Source organism: Podarcis vaucheri (assembly GCF_965113315.1).
Source record: "Podarcis vaucheri genome assembly, chromosome: 9".
Classification (NCBI taxonomy): domain Eukaryota; kingdom Metazoa; phylum Chordata; class Lepidosauria; order Squamata; family Lacertidae; genus Podarcis; species Podarcis vaucheri.
This window is the reverse complement of record NC_138767.1, coordinates 37499089-37524492: the sequence shown is the minus strand read 5'-3', so window position 1 is coordinate 37524492 and position 25404 is coordinate 37499089. Positions and strand designations below refer to the sequence as shown.

General features: G+C 41.4%; 1 protein-coding gene across 3 annotated transcripts; it reads right to left on the bottom strand.

Moving 5' to 3' along the window:
• Nucleotides 1-243: 243 nt before the first annotated feature.
• Nucleotides 244-25331, bottom strand: USP38 (ubiquitin specific peptidase 38). Of its 3 annotated transcripts, XM_082237587.1 has the most exons (10): nt 17029-17925; nt 14706-14835; nt 11383-11512; nt 11159-11260; nt 9677-9835; nt 8526-8719; nt 7730-7823; nt 6911-7017; nt 3711-5058; nt 244-1228 (listed from the first exon to the last, which is right to left on the bottom strand). In XM_082237587.1, exons 1-10 carry the CDS (start codon nt 17753-17755, stop codon nt 1067-1069), a joined length of 3153 nt encoding a protein of 1050 aa, XP_082093713.1. In that variant the 5' UTR covers nt 17756-17925; the 3' UTR covers nt 244-1066. The 3 variants fall into 3 exon arrangements, with proteins under 3 accessions (XP_082093713.1, XP_082093715.1, XP_082093714.1); XM_082237589.1 differs by lacking the exons at nt 14706-14835; nt 17029-17925 and adding an exon at nt 25140-25331; XM_082237588.1 differs by lacking the exon at nt 11159-11260.
• Nucleotides 25332-25404: the final 73 nt, after the last annotated feature.

Here is a 25404-nt window from a genome sequence, read left to right as displayed (position 1 = left end):
AACATCTTGTGCCCTCAATCTTTCTTGTGCCCTCAATCTTCCCCAACAAAGAGGTTTCCTGCCACACCCCAAATATGTAAAGTTCAAAAGCATGAAAATGTCAGTTACCGAAAATGTTTCATCTCAGCAATATGGATAAAGTTTCATTACCATCTTTTTTTGTATCCCACAAAAGAAGTGATGTCAATATATACAGAATAAAATGGAAGTCCATTTTGAACTGAAAATCACGAGCAACAAATGTATTTTTAGAACCATCAGACTTTACTTCTGGTGAAGCTAACACTTTCCAAAAACGTATTAAGTTCATATTAAACAAGAAATTAACATCTCATGTTCTACACTCTTCCGCAGCCTCAAAAGGTTTTGTACTTTGTTAAAGTACAAGGCACGTACAAAGTCTTTTCCTTCAAAACACAGCAGATGTACTCCCTGAAATAATTTTAAAATCCTCAAAGCAATTAAAAATACTACAAACTTTGCATTTTTTTTTACTTAATTCCCACCCCCTACAAGACCATGCACATTTGGAAAAATGATTTAACAAGCACATTAAAGTGACTTTTAAATATATGTACCTGTAATGCAAATATATTGAGTTTGAGTATTTCTTATCCTGGATTACATTGTTAGCACATTGGATTTTCATTTATTTTCAGGTTACCAACTCCAGAGCCTTTGAGGATTTATAGATTTATGGACAAATTAACCCCACCGCAAACACTGCTGGGGTTGAGTAACCATCTCTTTTTCAAAGAATAATTATTCTTCCATCAAGGGATTTGGGATTACATATTGCAAGTGCTTTTTACTAGTTCATCTAGTGTCATAAAAATCTTCTAACTCCTCTTTTGGAAGAATATCTTTCCATAAAAACAAGTGAATTTAAGAGGTAGATTTCTCCATGATGCACTTATTTATTTCAAATAAAAAAAGAGAGTTCTCTTTAGAACAAAGATCACATCTTGAAAAAAAAGCTTAGTACATTATTTAATACAGTTCAGTAAGAACAGTCCTAAGCAGTATCAGGACCTGTTTAGAAACCAATGCATTTGATGCTCTCTTCCTAGAACACTAGTCTGCCAAGAGTGCTAAATCCGCCTCCACCACCTCCGCCAGTTGGCCCACAGCTTCCTGGGGGGTCATTGTCATCAAATCCATTTGGCCGAAAGGAGCACGAAGCTGCAGCTGCTTGAAGGGCCTGTGTTCGAGCGCTAAGCTCCTGCTCCTGAAACAGACAAATAAACCTAGTTATGAACATTTAAGCTAATTTCAGAGTAAGGGGGGGGGGCGCACGGAAATTTACATTTGGCACAGCTACACCAGTTTTGTTCAGCAGTGCTGCAGAATGCTCAAGCAGAAACTCAAAAGCAGAAGCAAGTAACAGAAGCACCTGCTAACACTATACAGCAGAGATTATAATCATCATCAATTAATTAAATTTATATACTGCCCTTCATCCAAAGATCATGTGGTAGTTTACCATGTAAATAATTTAAGATTGTCCGTAACTTAAATGCTTTAAGTGGCAGGCATCATTAAAGAAATGAAAGCTAAATCAATTGTTACTTTTGCCTCCCCAAAATTACTTTCTTAAAAATTGTGCCAATAGATTTTGCAGACGTTATGCAGTCATGTGCTTTGAAAAACAGAAGAGACATTTAGCTGGGGCCACAGTACATTGCCTTGCATGCTAGAGGTGCCAGAATTAATCTCTGCCATCAACCAAGGGGATGCAGATAGCAGACCTGGGAAGACAGACAGACAGACAGACAGACAGACAGACACAAAGACGCACACCTACCTGGAGGGCTGCTACTCGGTATATACAAAAGCTGCTTCTTGTGAAGCAGCCTGAGGACACCCAAAGCTATTTCAATCACATATTCAAGCACTGCCCCACAAATTTAAGCGCTACAAACTTTTAAAATGAACCCAAAGATATAATTCTTACAATCCTAGCAAGATCATGAAAGCTGTAGAATGACTTCAAAAGATACAGGTTGTATAATTTCAGTTCTCTTGCACATACTGGCCTGGTGATTAAAGCCTCAATACAATTCCCAGGCGATGATATTGCAATGACTGTTTCATGGTGTACACCAATGGTGTTCATTAAGCTACTAGGGGCTATTAAGTTCATCAAGTACAAGTGTTGCAGGAATTCTGTCTAGTTCTTTAGCAATCGTACTTGAGCAATGTTGAGTTTTGATGTTGCTTGAGGGAAAAACGAGCAGCTGAATCCAAATCTGCATGTACACCATAGGTTTCATCATAAAATCTGATAAGGCTGAAGCCAACTCCTTATCAGTGCAAACTTGCTCCTGCAACCATGTTTAGCCAATAAAAAGCTGAAGGCATGCTAATATTAGACCTAGCATTTATCCCAAAAGGTTTTAGAAGGTTGCGGTGTGTGTCACAAAATAGCCAATCGTTTAAGGAATACATTTTAAAAAGGAATAAATTCCCCTCAAATACCCTCAAAAGTTCAAAAATCTCCCTATTAAGCTCCACTATAAAATGTTACCTGTGCAAAATGGGTTTTTGAACGACATGTTTATGCAAATCAACTGAGTAATTCTATGGTTATGAAATTAAATGAGTTAACTAAGCGGCGTCTACAGATCAGAAACTATTTAATGCTGGCACATCAAGGGTGGGGAGAATATGGCTCTTTAGATGTTGCTGGACTCTTAACTCCTATCCACCCCAGCCACCATAGTCAATAGTCATGCGTAAGAGAAGCCGCAGTACACCAGCATCTAAGGCCACAGATTCCCCATCCCTACGATACAGACTTTAGAAAGTTTAACAAAAATTATGGCTGTAACTTGTGAAGGATGACGTGGTGCAGACTCTTTCAATGAAACACATTTGTGTTTGTTCCTTTCCTTTGCACTTGTTTAGAAAATATTAAACCACATTCATTTTTGCATCACAACTCGAGGTTACTTTGCGTTGTTAAGATAGCCATACAGCAAATTGAACTGCCAGATATTCCAGCTTTTCTCAACTAAATAAAATTCAAGTTGCATTCTACAAAAATAATGCTTGGAAGCTTTTAAACACCTCCTTACTTAATGAACAAAGATTCATCCTTGAATTTTCAGTGAAAGCCATTTCCCCCCCAATTCTTCACAGAAAACACCTGGTACTGCAACTACATTGTTCTGTACAACGTATCATCAGAACTACAGGTCTGCAAAATATTCACACTGAATGTCACATAGCATTCTTGTGGAAAGTATAATAATAGCCTACACAACTGAAAGATCTACTAGGTAAAGGCTCAGTTCAGACATCACACTCAAACATGGCTAAGGAACCATAATAATGTTGGGTGAGATGTCTGAACTAGACAAGCCAGCTTGCAAACTTGACAAGCCAAAAAACAATCTGAAGTGAGTTGCCAAACCATTGTGTGAAGAGATGTCAGCACTGTGCTCTTACCTCCAGAAGTGCTGCCCCATGTAGATGGAAGGGATCCAGCAGCTCAAAACCATGCAAAGTCTCTTGTATTTGTCTGCAAGCGACAGTCTTGGACTTATAACTATAGCTAGATGCCTGCATTAAGCTTTTATAGTACAATCATATACATGTCCACTAAGAAGCAGTATGTCCCACTGAGTTCAACGGTTACTACAATGTTAAGTGGGTATAGGATTACAGTCTTAAGCCAGCTGATCACATTAGCAATGTTTACACCTTACCTGCAAATATAGCTTATTGTCTTTTGTAATGGCATCCATAAGATCTTTCTGCAGAGGGGGATCTCCATTGACCCAGAGCCCATTGGTTGATTTAGCGCTGAGTGTACTTGTACTGTTCTGTTTTTTGTAAACCAGCACATAAGCAGTGTCCTTGGGGAATCTGCTCGTAATTTTCTGGACTGACTGAAATGAGGTAAATGTCACTCGGCTATCGTTAAATAAAAACCATTCCTTTGACACCTCATTTTCATCCAGTTCCTTTTCAGCGGCTGCAACGGGAGCCTCTCCAGCCATCAAGTTGCTTTGTGGATAAGCTAAAGCCAGACTTTGGGTTTGATCACAAGATCCTAATGAAGGCCCTGAACTGGCAACGTTTCGGGCGTAAGAATAATAATGCCCACTTTCAGATGATATGCCAGAATGCACAACTACAGAACTTATAACGTAAGGGACTAGTTGAGGGCAACACACTTCTTCAGCACCAGAAGGCTTGAGTTTTTTAGCTAGATTCTCACCAGTGTCAGAAAATTCAACACCCATAGACCACACGCCCGATACAGGACTTAAGGGTGAGGCAGTTCTTTTGACAGGTAACTCCAGAACAAGCGGCAAAGACACATTGTCTAAGATTTTGCGCCTAATGTGACATTTGGGGTCGTATGAAAACCTTAGGAGAGTAAGAATGAGGTATTCTGGCTCCTCCACAATTTGCATAGTTTTTTCCGCATTCTGTAAAGAGGCACATTTTTCACAATAATATTTGTTATCCCCTTTAAGAACCTCGGGTGCCAGAAAATAATTCAGCAAGTCAGTAACTGAGGGAGTAGCTTCACTGACGTGTTTCCGCAAACTATCCCTGTTCTCAGCCTTGCATGGAAAAGGATCTTTAGTGTTTTCACAGTTTGAATCAATGGGAGGGTCTTTTGAGGTCCCATCATTTGTGACCATTTCACAGCAATCGCCAACTGCTAAACCATCAGCTGCTGTTTCTGCCACAGGACTGAATGCCCTAGTACTGACTTGTTCCATGCAGTCATCTTTTCCTTCAGGTGAATTTTCTGTACTTGGTGGGTCAACGTTTTCTAAGAATATAGGAGGACAGAAAGCAAGTGAAAGATCTGTGAAGGCTTCTTCTTTGTAAGAAGTACTTTTGCAGTTCAAACAACATATGCTTGTTTGCAGTTTCCCCCGAAACATTTTCTCTATTAATGTTCTTTCCTCTCTGCAAGGTTGTTTGGTAATCAGCTGCGTTTTGCTGGACACCTCCTGGACGACAGACTCTTCATTCATATCTTCTGAAAGCTTTCCCAAAGAAAGGGCTTTCAAGGTCCTCTCTTCTTCATGCAACCTAAGGAGGAGAAATCAAATGAGATTATTTATTTCCATACCAATTTCTCTTCACTGATTAAAGCATCACTGTTTCAGTTTATTTGTTTGTGTCTCTAAGGGACGCAGGTGGCGCTGTGGGTTAAACCACTGAGCCTAGGGCTTGCCGATCAGAAGGTCGGCGGTTCGAATCCCCGTGATGGAGTGAGCTCCCATTGCTCGGTCCCTGCTCCTGCCAACCTAGCAGTTCGAAAGCACGTCTAAGTGCAAGTAGATAAATTGGTACCGCTCTGGCCGGAAGGTAAACGGCGTTTCCATGCACTGCTCTGGTTTGCCAGAAGTGGCTTAGTCACGCTGGCCACATGACCCAGAAGCTATACGCCGGCTCCCCAGGCCAATAATGCAAGATGAGCAGCACAGCCCCAGAGTCAGCCACGACTGGACCTAATGGTCAGGGGTCCTTTTACCTTTATCTTATATGTGTCTCTCACATACAAATAACTGTTGGTACCAGCCTTGTGATTTACTTTTTACCCTTAATGGAACTTGATTAAGGAAGGAAACTGGAGAATTATTTAGTATATTACATTAAAAAGTTTCCTGCATAAAAAAAATCACTTGCAAGGATTCAAGAGTTTTCTAGAACAGACATAACTGCTGATTGCAAGCCAAGTTGAATGTCTTACTGGAAAAAAAAGGTTAGACTACAGATGTAAACACCAATGGCATGCATGCATGTTGGAGTTAAGAAGGGTAGTCAGCCATTTTGGCTTTGCAACTGCATGCTAATTAAAGAGACCAAACAGAACCTAGATCCCCCCCCCCAAGCAGCAGTTCTCCACCACAGATATTCAGGGCCACATTCAATTAAACTAAGCAAGTCACCCTTGTGCAACAGGGTTGCTCCTCCTCCTAATCAGGAGACCCTCCAGATCCATGTGGGGGGGGGGATGAGACAGGAGCAGTGTTTGAAATTTTCCAGGTGCATTTTGCATCTGGCTATTGACCGCTTGCTACCAAGTGAAGATGCCCAGGTGCCAGGATGGTGCCTGTCGTCTCCACCATTTGGAGGTGCATGCCTGGGGATCCTTGGATCTTGATTGTTTTCCCACACTAGCAACACATCCTGTATAATGCTATCTGTTATATTTTATCTGCACAATCAGAACAAATTTCAAGAACTCAAATGACATATTGAAAAATATGTTTGAGCCATTTGGCCCCAAAATGGCAAGTAGGCATTCCATTTTGGCGACTGTAACCCTGGTTTAAGGAGCCATTTGGCGCCTAGCTTATATACAGTGGTGCCTTGCAAGACGAAAACAATCTGTTCTGTGATTCTCTTCGTCTAGTGGTTTTTTCGTCTTGTGAAGCAAGCCCATTGACGGATTAGCGGATTAGCAGCTTTTAGCGTCTTATCAGCTTATTGGATCAGCTGATAAGCGGCTTAGTGGCTTAGAAAAGGGGGGGGGGGAGGGAAAAAACCCCCCGCAGGAACTCACAAGACATTTTCGTCTTGCGAAGCAAGCCCACAGGAGATTCGTTTTGCGAAGCACCTCCAAAACGGAAAACTCTTTCGTCTAGCGATTTTTCCATCTTGCGAGGCATTCGTCTTGCGGGGCACCACTGTATCTGTGTTTCTAACACTAGACGGGAGAGCATGTCATTTCGCAAGCAGAGATGCTTGCACTGAAGGAATGATCATAATACTGTGACACTGAATTCCTCCCTCAGTTCTGAATCCTTGAAGATTGGGAATACTGTTATACCTTGCAATTCTAGGTAAAACTCTGGCACAAAAGAACTTAGAAATCTGTGATGGTATCTCTGGTTATTTTTCTCTGGTCAACAATGCAGATTTCAGAGCACCATACCTATCTAGCAGGAACCGGAGATACTCAGAGCAGTCCTGCTGGGACCTAGGGGTGAACCAGGGTGGCCTGGAAGCCTCAAAGAAAATCCGAGGAGCATAGGCTTCTCTCTGTATCAGGAAGCAAGCAAAATCAAGTGAAATGCAAAGTAATGACACCACTCTATGAAGCATTCCTTAATTTCTGCACTGGGACGCTCAAATGAACAGACTGCAAGTGCATGCAAGTATGACAGAATAAATCTCAGATATAAAAAACATACACAGGTCTAGTGCACATAGTTGTACCTTCAAATCTATCTCTTACATAAAAATAATCTAGAACTTAAACAAATCTTTTTTCCTACAAAATATGCAAGTAGACAAACGGCTTAAAGCTAGAAAAGTTATATGGGTGTAGCAAGAATATGAACTACTTCATCCCTTTTTCCCAATCTTTTCGGTGCCTTATGTACAGTGTTTTTTTTAGTTGTACACAGCAGCCATACTTGGATGCTCATTTGTGACTTCACAAAGCGAGGTCTGAGAAGCTGGGGGAAAATGTCTGAAACTGGTGACAATAAAAAATTGCTACTCTGAAAATCTCAACTATGTTGGCTAGATTTTAACTATTCTGCACAGGTTTTTGCAACTTATAACATTTCACTCGTGGAAAACAAGGCTATTCTTTTCTTTTGGCTTAGAAAAGATAAGAATATTCAAATAATCTATATGAAATATAAATGTATTTTTGTCTAGGTACATTCTGGTAGAACATTTAGACAGATGCAAGTTTTGGATATTATAGCTACAATATTCAGAAAATTAAAAGAGTTACACACACCTGAGTATGAGCCAAAAATGCAAATAGATGTTGCAACTTTCTCATTAATGTATTGCACCCATTTAGATTTAAAGATAATACGTGCCTCCTGAAACTGCAAAAGAGAAAGAGATGAGATGACAATGGTTTCATGTTTCGTCATTTACACAGTGTTCTGATGGTGCAGAACAGATTTATCTGACATTAGCTTTGGTCAGTGTTTGCTTTTGTAATGCAGAATGGTCTGAATGACCCAGCACACTATGGGCAATATCCAACACTAGTCCTGCTAGAGTTGTTACAATGAAATCAGTGAAATCTTTTTATTCCACTGATTTAAAGTGGTCAACTCCAAGTATGACTTAGTCAGATTATCAACCATTATTCATACAACACATACCTTGTTTTAATTCAAACTGGATTTAAAAAAAAAATTATAGAAGGTGATAGTCTAAAAAAAAGTGTGCATTTTTCAAAAAACTCCTAATTGGTGGTTTTCTTTGAGTTCATAAACATCTATCAGGGAACAAAGTAAACAATATTTTATTGCCACGATGACTTATGTAAATGGAATATTTTTTACCAATATTAACATGAATACATGATGACATGCAGGATATAATGTGAACTCCAATATATTTGAGCCCAATGTTTGGTTAAGGAAAACTAATTTAGGCCACTGGACCAATTTTGCCAGGTTACCTAGTTCTTCACTGGCAATATCAAAACCATAATGATGTGCTCCATGAATTGTTTTTTTTTAAAAAATTATTTAGTACAAACGAATGCCTGGGATTCCTCACAAGTTTAAACTTACTCTGTAGCCATGAATAATGCCTGAATCACACTGTTCATATAACATGTATTTCCTAAGTTAATCAGACCAGTCTTTCCCGTTTCAGATTTTCCAGAAAATCTAGACAGACAAGATTGCAAGGAACTGGATTGAGATGTCCAGGCACTCTGATTCAGTATCATTTTAATTTTCTCTTCACTGGGTTTGGGAAGGTCCTACAAGAAGGGAAAATTCAACACTGAGCAGTGAACAGCAACAACTTTAAGCACTTGTTTTCACAACAATATCTACAACAGTCACCCACATTGTCCTCACAACTCAGGCTCTTTGCTCATGGTAATGCTGAAAAAATACCACAGTTGTCTTTGTGAGAACTGACAGTACAGTTGTTTGGCCAGCCATCAAAGACTCACTGTGAATGCACAGCCAAGAAAAATTACTAGAGGCTGCGTCTTATCAACTCTAAAGATACTGTCAAATCAGAGACTTGTAGGTAATTTTTGATCTGTTCCTGCTATTTCTTTGCCACAAAGAGTGCCTCTTAAGCTGTAAAGTGTAGCAAAAACACTTGACAGCCTCTGTTCACCATAAGATGCATTTTTTAAAAATGATACCCCAACCAAAAGATACAACAGTCAAAGCCAAATATACTGCTGTGTGTTTTCTGCCTTTATGGAAGGAATTGTTCCACATCTTATGACAATGGTGTCACTATATATATATTGATTTGATCTGGATGAAAAGTGGCATAGAAATACAATTAATCAAATAAAAGTCAATGTATATATTCTTCCACAATGCACAACACAAAGGCAATAGAAACAACATTTCTGATAAGGAAATATCTTGGTCATTTCAAACCATTTCCACTATCACTGAGTTAATACATGGTGACTTTTCCCTTCGATAATCACCAATAATCTTCAGTAACTCTTATGAAAATGCTCCCATGAAGTAAGGGTGCATATTACCATATTCTGCTTTTTAGTGCTTTTCTGGATTAAGCAACCAGAGATCTTATTTTATTTTTTCACATCTTCCTAGCAGTGATTTTTCTAGTTCTACAATATAATCCAATTTTTTCCCTCAATCCAAAAATGGCCCAAATTCACTACAGAGCATCAAGACCACCCCTCGTTTTCAACCTGTAGCATTTAATTTATTTGCATTACCTTGATAGCTTCTAAAATAGGTTCATAGAGTTCTGGGAATCCAGAGTAATGATACATCATACAGTGTATCAGCTCACTCAGCTGTCCCAAGAATGTTGCACTGGAGGCAAGGCCATTGATTTTGAAAGATTTTACCAGCTTGTCCACATGAGGAACAATCTAATGTTAAGAGAAAAAGACCAAAGCATTTGCCCAAGTTCATCTGAAAAACTATGCTATTCATATCTACTTGAATGCAATAAATGACTGATAACCATTTTAATAGTAAGGGGCAAAGGTTGTAACAGAAAACCCACAACTCCATTAAGATACATAAATCAGGATAGACAGCAACACTGCACTAGTAATGCATTGTTCTTCTAAATCAGCCTTCCCCAACCTGCTGCCTTTCAACAATTTTGGACAACAAAACCCCAAACAGCTGAAGAACAAATTTGGGAAAAGCTGTTCTAAATTATTATGAATGAATGGCCTGCATTGTTTACTGTCACCCTGATAATGTACAACCTGTTCCGTATTCTATGGATTTATCTTGGTATTAGCTTGTAGCTCCATCGAGTGTGGCTCACCTCCATCTTGCCCATAAATTCAAAATTAAAAGGAATTCACAATCAAAACAGTATGAATTAGAAAACTCTAGAAAAGCCTGTATTCAACAACTTTTTAAGCAGGCTAGCTGCATCTTTGACTCCCAACAGAATTTTAGAAACATCTTTATTGAATTATGTGCCTTCATATTACTATTTAAATAAGAGGTGTTTAACCCCCCAGTTTGAAGGCCTGATCTGCCCCCCCCCAGCAATTCTGGCCCCTCTTGAGACCCCACAGATTTTGTTGGTGGCAGCAGGAAAAAAAGATGAAGTAGACACAGTGCTAGGGTGGATGGAGTTGAGGACCCTGATGTCCCCTACCTCTAATCTGATGGGTGCATAATCTCCCTCAGATGATGTAGAAAAATTAGCTGAGATGGTTGTGTGCCTGTGTGTAGCCTGCACATTCAAGACTGTGGAGTAGCCGCTGGCATGAAGAGCTCAGAGGCCAACTGTGAATTTGGCCCTCAATACAGACTGTAGGGGTTTAAAACATAACTGAACATCATAAACTGGCAGGAATGTTGAGGCATCTTGTGTGGCAGTGGCTCCGTCTAACTCCCCTTGCCAAGTACTCGTGTACGGGTAAGCGTACAAGGAGTTCTCACAATTCTTAATATCTAGTTCTGTTTGTTTTAAAACTTGTTTTGTACAATACATCTTCAGTACAGACCAGGATAAAACTGAAGTTGCAGTACATGATATAACTAGAAGGATAGACCTTATTATCTGCCGTACAGATGTGAAGTTGGTTATTATGGCTGGTTTACAACAAGCCACAAGACATTCACCCTCCAGTATGAACACAAGACTGTAGTCTAGATTTTACAAAGAAAGCTATGAAAGTTGTTTGTAAGCAGTATGTTTAAAGCTCAGACAAATGAAAACTTACCAAGTGAAAAGCCTCTGGAGAATGCTGAAAACTAAGCAACATGTGAGAAAGGACAGCCAAAGCACCAGGTCTCACAAGAGGAAACCAAAGTCGATTAAAAACCTTCAAAAAAAACCAAACACATCAGAATTGAGATATTCTTCAGTTTTCATTCTGTATTACACAATATTCACACCAGTCTGGAATAAGCAGAAAAGCTGTTATACAAAAGCAACCATACCTACCATTTCAATCTTAAGCAAAGTAACATCAATAAGGATAGTAAACTTCTGGACTGCAGCCAGCCCTTTCAAGAGCGCTATGACCCAGGTCTCCACATGCTGAGCCAATGGCCAGGACAGCCATTCAATCATTCTGAAAAAAGATGGGGTGCAAGTTAGTATTTCAGCCAAAAAAGAAGCTATAATTATTTAATTGTCCCACAGTTTGTGTTGGTTTTCATATTATGGCCATCACATTAAGTTACACTGAGAGTCATGGCACTGCATAATTCTCTAGCCTTTGCAAACAACTTTCTCCAAGGTTTTGTGGCAGGGGGAAGTTCATTAGTCTCAGTACTCAAACTGCAGTACTACACCACTTACAAAATAATAATTTATTTCATCAAGCTAACGGGAGCTTTTTCGTTTGGAGTGCTGCGTGGAATACTGTTGTACAAGTGCCATGAATGCAGATCAATGCTTTTATCCCCCCCGCCCCCATTTTCTGCCATTCTGTAAGCATTTACCAATAAATGTCAAAGCCAACCAGTGGTCTTTATTAAACACTATCCTCATGTCCAAAGTTTTCAAATAAAACATTTATGGCAGAGATCTGAATTAAAAGAAGCAAGATCTTGATGTAACGGTTTCTTTTTTTCCGACTGGTCCTTGCACAATGCTAAGATATGCTAGGAAACCAAAACATTTAATGTAACATTTAATTTTCTATCAGAAAGGGAAAAAACCTCTGTGGAGAAGCAGCAAGTGCATATCCCTCACTAGTACAACCAACAGCCAACAAACAAGGTGACCCAGCATTCCTTCGAGTCTGTGATGCCTGCATTTAGCAATAGAAAGCAGAGATGTTGCTGTCCTTAGTAACTAATGACTTGGCTCAAAATATGAACCTTAGTGACTCACGGTACTCACTTTCAAAACAAACTGAGTATACAACCCCCAACTCAGAAATAAGCTTCTTCTTTCCAACCTTATGATATCTATGTTTTTGCGAAAATGACATTTCTCAGAATTCTAGGTGCCTAGAAGAAGAGAGAAATAGACACCACAATTTCTTTCTCTAGTGCCAAGGTGGAGGAAGACGAGGAAGGAGAAATATTTCTCCCACCACCATAGCAGGAGCCAGATAAAGGATGTTGGAACTAACCAGGATGGGACCAGTTTTTTGGGGGAGAGATGGGGAAAATAACTTTTTCCAAGCACCTTGCACCTTTGCTCATAACTGCTGCTCCCAACCAAATCAAGCCAGGGAGAGCTCACCCATGTTTAGCTGAAAACCCCGTAAGAGACTGTGAATGCATAAAGGATGACAGGCTCTGCCAAGCAATTACCGTTTCTTCCAGCTCACCTAGATGCAGTATTTTGTTATTGTTGATATTATACTACACCTATCCTCATATTAGTTCAAGAGGTAAAAGAGCAGCCAACTTCTCTTTTTACTCCTCTTCATCTAGCTGACAAATATAAATGACTGCTGTTGTCAGCTAGAAAGAAAAGGCAGGTGAAGCTGGCTGCCTCAGAAAGATTTCACTAACTGATGATGTATTTATCCTGTAGCCATGGGACTTGTCTCTTATGGTCTATAAGAGTTGTCAGCACTAAACTTTAACGTGATAGGCAAGTAAGATTTGTATGTGGGCTAGTAAAATACTATGTGTGTTAGCTAGAAAACATTGAGCACTTATTTGCAAGGCTATGTAAGTTTTAAAATCTATGGCCCACAAAGGTATAGGAATCTAAACAACCAAAACCAAATAAATCATTTTCAGGAAAAAGGAAAAAGAACAAGTTAGATCCCTAGGTTTACTTAGCAGCCTACCATATATGTGTTGAGTGACATGTTTGTTTGTCAGAAACTGTTGTTATTAACCATATGCATGTAGCGAAAACTTGCAGCAAGCACCATAATCTCCAAAGGCCCCAGAACGGCTACTAATAGGCTTAATGAATTCAGCCATTTGTTTGTTCTTAGCAATGTGATTAAGCACCATCTTCTTCATTTCTATTTATTGCCCTTTTTCAACACTTCATATCCTAGACTGGTATCCAGAATTTGATTTATTACATTTGCAGATTTCTAAATGCTGGATGTTACAACCATTGTCAATATTTGGAAAATACAGATAATCTGATGTTTAAGATTTCAGTAGCAGTTAGCTCTTCTTTATAAGAAGAATGACTTGGATCCAGAGATAAACCTCCTCAAACAATAAGACTTTCCTGCCTGTTATATATTGGAGTCCCCTGAAAAGAAACTCCTAAAGATCATTACAAAATGGGACTGAATGTGGTGCAGGGGACTGAAACAGAAAGGATAGAATTGCCAGAAAACCGTGAATGAAAGCACCTTTGTATAAATGATACTGAGATTATACTCAGCATCACCACATGCCCCAAACAATGCATTTTGCAACTCAAGATAGATTCACATAGTGCTACTTTTGTCCTCTAAATGTCCAGCTAGGTTGTACAAAAATGTATAGAATTGTTTTATCTCAATGAATGTACATGATCTAATGCATGCTTCATTGGAAGTAAATACCATTGAAGTCAATGGGACTTGCTCCCAAACAAATGCACATAGATTGCAGCTTTCATGCTGCTGGAGTATAACCCATGTTCAAAATCACCTATTTTTAAATAGCAGCAAATTTTACCCATAAACTTTTATCCACAGGTCAGTAATTACTACTTGCTTCACAAAAGCTTACTAAATACTTACTAACCAAGAAGAACAAGTTTATGCTGCTGAAAAGAAACAATAAACTAACTTATTAGACAAGGTCAGGTTCTTTGGCGGAAACTGTTTTTACTTTAAAAGGCAGATTGCTGTATTAGGATGCCATAATAAGTTCTTTGTCAATGATTAAACTGTACCACTACAGATTTTCCTGAGTCACAATTTCCAATTATTAAAGATTTCATTCGGTTGCAAAATGTGTTAATGGCATTACTGTTTTTATGGCTGCAATATCTGGCATCAGGGTTTGCATCCCTGATGAATCAGACAATAAAAACACACAACACAAATGCATGTTTATTTTTAGTACAAATATTTACAAAAAACATGGATGGCATGCCGGAACTTAGTAGAGACATTTTCCCTCTTCTCTCACAAAAGAAGGAACGCCTCTTCTAAGACTGTGCTTGCCACAATAGTGTCTAAAACATAGTCAAAAAACAATTTTTTTTCCTCTTCAGAAAGTGTATTGTTCATTTACCAATTTATGCAGATTGAATCTATCCATTAAAACTCACATGATCAAACAGCTATGAGGTTTTCAATTTGGGTAATGTTGTCATGCTCTTTTCTAACACAAAGACTATACCTGCACAAAGCTTGAGTCATACTTGCGTCTTTTACATTTGGATCTGTGGTAAGGCTTCCGATGAGCACTGTTATCATCTGTAATGGGATATGCTGCACAAGACTTGCCAAGGCAACTGAGGGTTCAAAATCTACAATAGACAAATACGCAAGAAAGAAGTTTTATGCTTTGCTTGCACTCTTTTTCCTACTGACTTCTAAAACACATTTCAATAATATATTAAAGTTCTATTACAACAGATTATTCAAGTTCTAAGCAACATCTTAATCCATTCCAATATGTTTTTGAAAATTAAGTCCAGCAGAAGAATTTCTTCCTTTGGTCTGTCTTAGTATTTTCTAGAATGTTAAGTGATCAAACAAGAAGGAAACTGTTAGGATATTTCCGTTCCACCTTAAAAGGGAGCAGGCTGTGAGTCACAGAGTCTGCGTATTTCCTGTTCACAGGATGTTTATGTTTCCTATTGCTTTCGTTTTTCTCTGTGTCGGAGACACTGATGCAGGCAGTCATGTCTTTCTTTGTTCTGATCAACGCTGAATAAAACTTGTAAATAATGCTCTCCTGAATGCAACTTCTGCTGTGAATTATCTGCTGATAGAGTGTGCATGAGCTCTAGAATGTGGCAAGCTTGTTTCTAGAAACTCATGTCGCTAATTGCTGATACTGCGTGCCTACGGGAGATCGATGGATCGTCCGGCAGACGGCTTGGGGCCATGATGGACTTTATCTCCCTGGCAGTATCCCAACAGAAACTTGGGTATTTCCCCACTTTCATCTCTTTGGGAGTAGTCTATCTTTATGTACCACATATATAGCAACTTTTTGAATTCCAGAAATGTGTTGCTCATGAACAGAGCACAAACACATGTGGGAAAGTTAATAGCCAAATAGTTAATATTCTGGAACTGCGGAAGCATATGAAAAGCCTCTGCTGGATTAGGCCAGTGGTCCATCTAGTCCAGTATTCTGCTCTCACAATAGCCAACCAGATGCCTACAGGAAGCATGAAAGCAGGACCTGAGCACAACAGCGCTCTCCCCGTTTAAGATTCCCAGGAAGTGGCATTCAGAGGCATATCACCTCCAACAAGGGAGGTAGAACATAAACCATTGTGGCTAGCAGCCATTTTTATCCCCTCTGAATCTGTCTAAACCTCTTTGAAAGCTCTCAAAGTTGGAGGTCATCACTACTTGTGGGAGCAACACTTCATAGTTTAACTATGCACTGTATGAAGTAATGTTTTATAAGAATGTAAGAAAGATGGTAAATTAGTTCACTCTCTAGAGCAGTACAAACTGAAATATTTGTGATGCAAATTACTCTAATTTCTCTAGGAAAATTTCCAGGAAATTCACATCAGTCAGATTAAACTAATACTGAAATGTTTAAGTTAATAGTGTTATCCCCAATATCTGTTTCAGTTACAGTTATAACTTATTTTTTATACTTCAGCATGCTGTAAGGTTAGCACGAGCCACTCTATGGCTTCAGCCGAGTTTCAAAGTTATCTAAAAGTAACCAAACAGCTAACCAAAGACAAAGCCTTTCTCTCTGCAAGAGTTGTCAAGGAAGAGACTCAAGCTGCTCTCTGAGTTCAAACTTGGCTAAATATTAAGCACCAAATGCACAATGATTTTTGGCCCAAGAGGGAAGGACTACAAGGAAGATGTGGCTCCCTGATCTAATAGCTAGTATGTCATGGGAACTTTGCTTTTTAAAACTTACCTACTTTGAAAAAGGTTGCATAAATTTTAAGTGCTTTACTTAGTACTTTATCTACACTTCTTGCTGCCTTACACTTTGGCCCAATACAAATGTTACCTTTGAAACCCAGGAGCAATGAGCTTTTCCAGAAAAATGTGCAAACAAGAACCACACGAGAACTGAAGATAAAGCCATGACTTGCTTGCATCACCACTCCTTTAACTAATGCAACCACAGAGCTTTGTTCTTGTTTACACATGTTGCCAGAGCTGCCTAGGATGACATTGGGGGGAATGCTGCTCATGTTGTACAGTAGTACCTCGGGTTAGAGATGCTTCAGGTTACAGACTCCGCTAACCCAGAAACAGTACCTCAGGTTAAGAACTTTGTTTCAGGATAAGAACAGAAATCATGTGGTGGCGACGCGGCAGGCCCCATTAGCTAAAGTTTCAGGTTAAGAACGGACCTCCGGAACGAAATAAGTTCTTAACCCGAGGTTCCACTGTACAAGGAGAACATTTGGCGATGCCTGTATGGGAGGCATACTTTTTGCTCTTCCTAAGGTGATACCTCTGCAAACCCCAGAGGGGCACTGAAGCCAAGCGAAACAGCAACTCACCGGTGGAGGAGATGATGGCGAAGAGCTCCTGCAAGGAGGGCAGCAGCGTGTCGGGCTCTGCCTTCCAGATGCTGCGCAGGAGGCCGCTGACTTGGGTGACCTGGGAGACGTAGAGGCGCAGCTCGGCCTCGCGGGTGCCCTGCGTCTGGAAGTGGGCGATGCTGCGCACCAGCTGCTGGCAGAAGGAGAGCGCGGGCTTCCTGCCGCGGGGCAGGCACTGCGGGAAGTCGCTGAGGAGCTGGCAGAGGCGAGCGCACAGCGGCGCCGGCGGCCTCTCGCTCACCAGGCGCAGCGCTTCCCCTTGAAGCAGCGCGAAGAGCTCCAGCACCGCCGGGCAGCTGATGAGCAGGCGCAGCCCCACCTGGATGTAGTCCAGCACGGCCGGGTCCAGGCTAGGCCCCAGGCCGGGAGCCACGACGGGAAGAGGCGGCGGCGGCGGCAGCGCCGGGTCTCCCCCCTGGAGCAAGACCAGCACCAGCCCGCGCGTGAAGAAGGCCTCGAAGTCGTCGCGGTGGTGGCGGGCGTAGGCCTCGAGCACCTGCCGCCCCACCTGGCGCTGGAACTGGTCGGGGCCCTGGAGGATGAGGCGGGTGCTGAGCGAGAACATGGCCCGGCACTCGGGCGCGCTCTGAGGCGTCTCGGCCGACTCCACCACGCGCCGCACGATCACGCGCTTCAGCGGCAGCGGGTGCGAGGAGCTCACCAGGCCCTCCAGGATCTTGTCCATGGCGAGCGCCGGCCCACCATCGGGCGACCAGGCCCCGCCGGCCCTTCTCTTCCGCCGCCACCCTCGTCACCCCCCCGGCCGGCAGCGGCGCCTCAACATCGGCCCCAGCCCGCCTTTCTCGGCAGGTTTCGAAACACCGGTACCTCAGAGGCCCCGGACGCCGGGAAGCATCTGACCCGGAAGCGACGGAGCGGCGCACAGTCACGCCAGGCAGGAAGTGGAATTACTCGGAACGCACATAAACAACCGGCGGAGCGCTCGTTTTTTCTCCGTAAGCCCTAGCAACGCGCATGCGCCCATTCCGCCGCGGAGGGCGTGCTGCGGCCCTTGCGCTGCGGCCCAATCACAGAGCTCGTGGAGGTAGAGAGGCGGGGCCGCGCGATAAAAGAGGGAGGGGCGAAACCTGAGGAGGAGGAGGAGTTGAAGGGGCGGGGCTCTGCTGGTCACTTGAAATGGTTGGTGGTCTGTCAAACGCTTTCGCGCCTCTTCTCTAAAGCAGCTCATCGCGGAGAATTAAAGCAGGGGCTCAGGACTCAGAAACAGCTCTCTGGTGGGCTGTATGGTACTTCAGACAGCAAAGGTCTGGTCTGGTTTGTTTTGTTTTGAACGCTCTCCTGTGTGCAGCACTCCTCTCAAGTGGAAAATTAGCCCAACAGGGAGAGAGTTGGGTTTTCTACCTTAGGGGATATGGGGATTTCTACCGTAAGAAGATGAAAACTGCCCTGGATCAGACCAAAGGCCTGTCAAGTCAAGCATTCTGTTCTCCACAGCAAATAAGAAAGAGATGGTTGCAATAGCCCCTCCCTCTCGTATTCCTCAGGGGCAGCTTGTCTCAAAGGCTTCTTCCTCCATTGGAGGCTTCTTAGTGGAATGAGGAGAAAGGGGGTTTGGGGGGGGTTGCCCTCCCCTTGAAGTCTCCTTATTCCTGCCCATAATCTGTTTCAAAGCATTGAGAGACCCTTTCAGACAGTGTGAGTGGATACAGAGAGGAGAAGGTATTTTATTATTTAAGCCACCCCTTACAAATACTAATGATTATCACAGTATTGTTCGTTCTGACTGACTCTGACCTTGGTCTTAGGTTGCGCTCTTTCATTCCCTCGATCCACAAAGATCTATTTAGTTAGAGATGCCAGGGATTGAACTTGGGCTGTTCTATGTACAAAGGACATAACCTTATCGCTGAGCTATGACCCCCTCCAGACCCAAAGTATTGCCTTGTTCTCGTTTTGGAATTTGTCATATAGCAGCCACTGCCATTTCTCAAATATTGAAAAGAGCAGGCAAGGAATATCTTTTATTGTAGTAATGCAGTACTTTTGTTACATGACCTGCTTTGTTTCTGGGGCAGGAAGCTTCTTTTCCAAAACTTCCCTTTATAGATGTGAGCTAGAATTTGGGTGAATTTCACCCTGTAGCTGAGCTGCATTCTTAAAGCACCCTGTTCTCCATGCTGTCTGATTTTGATCAGAAGATTCAAATGTGCAAGAGATTGATTCTGTCCTGCATTTTGTACCATGTTAGCCTATATGGTTAAAATCTAGTACATTTGGCAGAAAATGGTGACAGATACACTTTCCCTTGCATTTCACTTCAAAGTTTTAACTATGAGCCAGCTTGGAACAAAATCACACAGAACACACTCCTCATCCAGTAGGCCCTGTATTAGATGTAAGCCAGAGTTCTGACACAGTAAATGAAAACTGTGAGGGGAAAAAGATGAAAGAATTTTGCAGGTAGGTCGCTAGGTAGTGAGCAGCTCATGATGTGAACAAATGTGGCATAAGCTGCTAAAAAGGAATGTCAGGACCTGGACAAAGAACAACACAATACTTGTTTTCTGAACAGCAACAAAGAAAATCAGTTGCATCGGTCACTTAAAAAAATGATTTGAGAGTTGCACCATTGCCTCAAGCAATTGTATCATATGTTTTCTCATGTAACTAGTGTAGGGATGCCATGTGATAATAGTTACTTTGTAGGTGGTATTTAGAGGTTAATCATATACAAAGTACTTTGAAGGCTAGTGCTCATCACTACTAGTACAACTCAACAAAGCATGACTAATATTTGCACATGGCTTCAATTCCAACCATCATATAAATCCCTCCCATTTAATGTGCTGATTGTGCTTGTCATTAAAAATACTGGTAGTCCATGTAGCATCTTAGTTCTAAGTGTTACATATGGAGTACTTTTTAAAATCAGCCATGTACCCCACACATCAAAGTGAATTTATTCTTTTCATTGCCTCACATTTGTTCACAAAGCACAATGCTATCAGTTGTCCAAACTGTGTAAAACTTGCTTGCTCGGTTTCATAAGCACATGATTCTTATTCACCACTGATAATCACTGGCTTCAGTCCCGTGATTCACATGAAAATTGATATATGTCCACTTGAAAACAAAGGCTTGACAGCTCTAATTGTGGAAATCAATTGTGTGCGGTCTCTGCCTATGCAGTGAGCTCACTTGGATTTGTTCTCTGCTAAAGTTGTGAAATATAATGGAATTAGCATTGTATTTGCTGTGCACAAACATGTGTTTGAGGACAGCTATTTAAATTGGACAAAAGCACTTATCATTCACGATAGAGAAGTAGTATAGAAGATCCTAATTTTTCAGTCTCCTTAGAGGGTTTCATATGGAAAGGAAGTGACAATAACTTCACCACACCTTCTGCAGTGTTTCACCATTCTTCCCACTCTTTCAGACCCCAAATATAATCTATGTAATTTAAACCATAGACATATAGGAAGCTGTATTATACTAAGTCAGGGGTCGGCAACCTAAGGCCTATGGACCACAAGTGGCCCATGAGGGTCATTTACCTGGCCCATGGACCCTCGCCACCTGCTCGGGGACCCCTGCCGCCCACTCGGTTGGCTCCCATGTGCCATGCTAAACAGGTGCGGAGCAGAGCGGGGACTGCCTTCCGCAATGCTGGCCGGCTTCCCATTGGCTGCAGGAAGCTCCTGCAGCCAATGGGAAGCTGTACATGCCTTGTCCGTGCTGGAAGGAGCGCCAGAATAGCGTTTGCGCCTGCATGCACACACTCCGGCTCACTGCGGCATCTGCAGGACCTTGAACCGGCCCAAGCCACAAAAACTTTACTGACTCCTGTACTAAGTTATATCACTGATTTATCTATTTCAGTATTGTCCACTTTAGAGATGTGAAAGAAATCAGTTTTTATTTAATTTGCAAATTGAATGTGCACTTTCTGAAATGATGTGGAAATGTGGAGAACTTAACTTTTTTTTGGGGGGGGGGATCCAAAAACTGAAATTGAAAGATTTGCCCATCCTTAGTCCACACTGACTTCACAGTGACTTGAGAGGCTTTCAGACCCAAGTCTTCTCTAGCCTTACAGAAATTTGCCAGAGATTGAGCTTGGAACTTTTGCATGGAAAGCATGTGCTCTTTGGGTCATTGGGCACATTTGGAAATCTAAGAAACTACCAATGGTACCACAAAATACCAATTTTACAGAAGAATTTGTGCCAAAACCAGACACAAACCCCTTCCAAAAGAGGCAAACCACCTACAACCTCCAAAACAAATAAAATGCAGATTTAAAAAGGCAATGGGGGGGACCTTTAAAAATTCGGGCCGTGACAGGAGGCCTTTGTGGGTGCTAAAATGTCTCTGGGTGCCGTAGTACCCACAAGCACTATATAGGGGACCCCAGCTCTTACCACAAAGCAGTTACATTCTCTTAGATGGACAGGCCCTGGTCTGCCTCCAGGTGACTGAGCGACCAGTGAAAGCTGGTTGGATCATCAGCCAATCAGGAGAGAGAGAGACTGGAGTTTCAGTGAGATGCTGACAGTTTAATATCCAAACAGGAAATTTCTTTCTGGGTGGGTGACTGAGTGGGCTTCAGATAGAGACTGTTTGTCTGCCCACAGTCAGTCCATATCTGAGTGGGATTAATCAGGCAGGGTAACTCGGTTTAGATTCTCTGAGGGGAAGTTAAATCCTAGAAGGGGTTGAGTGGGTGATGCTGCTGTTTTGAACACTAATAGCCATTCTAGGTGGGAAAAATCAATTCAAGGCCTCGTTTGATCAAAAGTTTCTCAATAAAGTGTTTGCATCTTTAAATATATTTTGTTCCTCACATGTGAAACCATCATATGTTAAACCCCCACAGAGTGCAATTAACTAAACATACAGTTTTGTTCCAGTAGTGGCTCTTCATACTCTGAACCTTTGGGTGGGGCATGAGTGGACCACATAGGCAGCCTTCAAAGAAATATATTACCTTGCAGCGGTTAATCTTAAATCCTACCACAAATAGTTAATAAGAGACCTCTACTGTATAATAACAGAAAGTGTTTTATCTATGAATGCATCCCAAGTATTGGTTATGTTGCCCAGCACCCAATTTCAATGAGGGCATCTGTCATACCTTCCTCCATAATATAATTCCTTATAATTCCACAAGCTGGCAGTACATTTCACAACGTGACTTTCTAGACTACACAATGTTGGCAGTAGTACAGCTTGGATAATAATAATAATAATAATAATAATAATAATAATAATAATAATAAAATAAATAAATAATATCTCTGCAAAGGGAAGGATGGCTACATGCATCCACTTTATTATGTTAATAACTGAGGCTAGTGAAAATGATTTCCAGATTGCAACTGCAACATACAGTTACAGACCTTGAGTTACAGACACTTCAGTTTACAGACTCTGCTAACCCAGAAATAGTACCTCAGGTTAAGAACTTTGCTTCAGGATGAGAACAGAAATTGTGTGGCTGCGGCAGCAGCGGGAGGCCCCATTAGCTAAAGTGGTACCTCAGGTTAAGAACAGTTTCAGGTTAAGAACGGACCTCCAGAACGAATTAAGTTCTTAACCCAAGGTACCACTGTAAATGTAAAAACCTCACAGTCACCTTGAAAGCTTCTGCTGGAAGGCAGGATAGAACTATTTTAGATAAATACAAACCAGTATCCTGCCTATTAGTTGGGATAATATTTCAGAACTCCCAAGAGAGAAAAACTGGCAGTCCAAAACGGGGGTAGGGAACCTCAGGTTCAGGAGCCAAATGCCCCTGCGAACTCTCTTCCCTTCTACACCTCTTGCTGGCCTGCTCCACTTTCTCCTTGTGTGCACTTGCCTGACTGGAATGTGCTGTTGAACGATGATCATGCATCTTACATGCATGGATGGTGACGTGCATGTAGAAACCTCAGGACTTTGCATAGATCAAATATAGCTTATTGTACAAGGCAAGAGTCGCATCTACTGTTCCACCCACTTTTTGCCTCTGGCCACAACTGATATGTGGGCCCCACAAAGTTGCCTATGAAGGGATACGGCCCGCAGGCTGAAAAACATTTTCTAACCCAGGCCCAAAGCCTTAGAAATGACAGTATCTCTCCTGACACCCAGCTGGGATGAGTCATATCCTTGGTGTGGCACAGATAGAGGTTTCACACTACAGCAGAGTTCCTGTGTGAGATGTGAGGCAGAGAGAGACTACAGCATTCTGCTTGCCATTCAGAAAGATCAGATCCTTTGTACAGTTTTGGTGGTCCAAAGGAAGGGGAAAAGTCAGCCCAGAACTCATCCTTTCATTTTCCTTGTCTCAACTCCACCCTTGTGCAACAAGACAGTATCCTCAGCTGTATATGAGAGCAGGAAGCTAGCTTAGGGGGTACAGGCAGACTTTTTTGCACACACAGTTCTTTCTTGTAATATCACCACTGCTTCCCAGCATCTGCTACCTGAAGCAGATGACTCACTCTGCCAAAGGATAGGAACGTTCCTGAGAATACAGATCCTTTTATGCCAGTTTTGGCAGGAGTCTTGACACCAGATCCTATCTGTATAGTAGAATATAGGCTGAGGTTCCACAGCTCATAGTAGCATCCTCTAAATGAATCCTTTCACTTTGGTTTTAATACAAACCAGATTCTGTGCTCCTAGGTCTGTTCTAGGGAGACTTTTCTAAAATTAAACTATTCAGATTGCCCTTCAAAGAAAAAAAAACCACTTCTTGGGCTGTAAGCCTATATATACACACTTGACTCTTTGAACTCAGTGGGCCTTGCTTCTGAGTAGACTTGTATAGGATTGTGTTTACGTCTTATATTCATCACAACATAATGAATACTTATCAATTCTGGAATGGGGGAATCTTGCTTTCTGTAGTACTGTATCAGTTTAGTGGTTTTTATAAATATTATTTGCTTCATGAGACTTCTTTTTAATATAGTATAGTTTTGAACATTAAAGCCTCCAGTTTTTTGTAAGCGTATGGATTGCAGTTCCAAACACAAGGCACATCTTATTTAACTCTCCTCTTATCCACAGGATATAGGATTAGAAACCCACTATTGACTCGCTGTTAGGATTGAAGGATGAGATAGCTCTCTACACTAGTGAAACATTATTTGATCTTCCTTACTCCAATCTGCATTTCTGCCATTCTACCAATACTGATTGAGAGATGTTTCTAACTTCTGTGGAATGGATGCCCCTGTGGCCAAAGGGATGAGTGAACATGCACATGCAGATATTGGCATTTAGCCCCCATAGAATTCTATTTGCATTTCTTATGATACTTCTCCTTGTCCTACAGAAGGTAGAACCTAGGTTTCCCCATATTAATCCATAACTTTACCCCTTTCAAGTTCAGATTCAAATTTGGGGGAGGAAAAGCAAGGAGAAAACAGTGCCTTCCCCACAACCAGGAGACCAGGTCCAAATCCTCACTCAGCCATGAAGCTCATTGGGAGGCCTTTGGCTCTCAGCCTAACCTGGGCTTGGTAGCATAAAATGGAAAGAGGGAGAACCATGTATGCCACCTTGAGCTCCTTGAATAAAAGTAGGATATAAATATAATAAATCAAAGTATTTAATGAAAAATGAACATGTCAGTCTCATCGGCTCATGCTACAGATATATCATCACTAGATAATGAAATATCTGCTGGTACATTTTGTCTTAATTTACTGCTTTATTTTCCATCACCTGTTCTGAGTGGTAATTTTTATAATTATAAGTAGTGTAAAAATCATAACAAGGTTTCCAAAGTATTTCTCATCCTTTGTAAGATTGCTATTTACCAAGGTCAAGTCTTTTCTAAGCTTGTCTTAATACTCCTTTGTCCATAGTTTTACCCCTTGTGTAATATTTACAGCATTAAATATAACACCTTGGATCCATAGGCTGCAATTACCAACGCCCGTGAACCAGGCTACACCCAAAGCTTCATCTATTTCACCGTTGGTCCACTTAACATAGGGCCTCCGGATTATCTAATCTGCTGGTTTTCTGAACAGGTCTAGCTAGCTTCTTGGGTACTTTATACTGTGTCACAAACATGTATGCCATACAAAAATGATATCTAAACCTACCGTAAAAATATGCCTATTCCCATTTTGGCCCAATCTTCCATTTTCTTGTCTGGATGATCTCAAAATAATCAGCATGCAACCTTGGGTTTATGAGCTGGGCATTTGTATATCCTTGGCAATGATGGAAAGAAAGACTGTCCAGAATTAAAAGCAGGCATGGTGTGAATCTTTAATCCCAAGGACTCTTCTTTGATAGCTCCCAAAATTTTGGTTCTAATGGTTCCCAGGTTTTAAAGCCTAAGCTCCTCCCCACTAATTAGGGCCA

Coding starts and splice junctions, on each gene's coding strand:
- USP38 (XM_082237587.1), bottom strand. CDS start 17,755: ATGGACAAGATCCTGGAGGGCCTGGTGAGCTCCTCGCACCCGCTGCCG. Junction 7,018..7,729: donor CATTTTTGGCTCATACTCAG/GTGTGTGTAACT, acceptor TTCCTGATACAG/AGAGAAGCCTATGCTCCTCG. Junction 1,229..3,710: donor ACAATAAGCTATATTTGCAG/GTAAGGTGTAAA, acceptor TGTCTGTTTCAG/GAGCAGGAGCTTAGCGCTCG.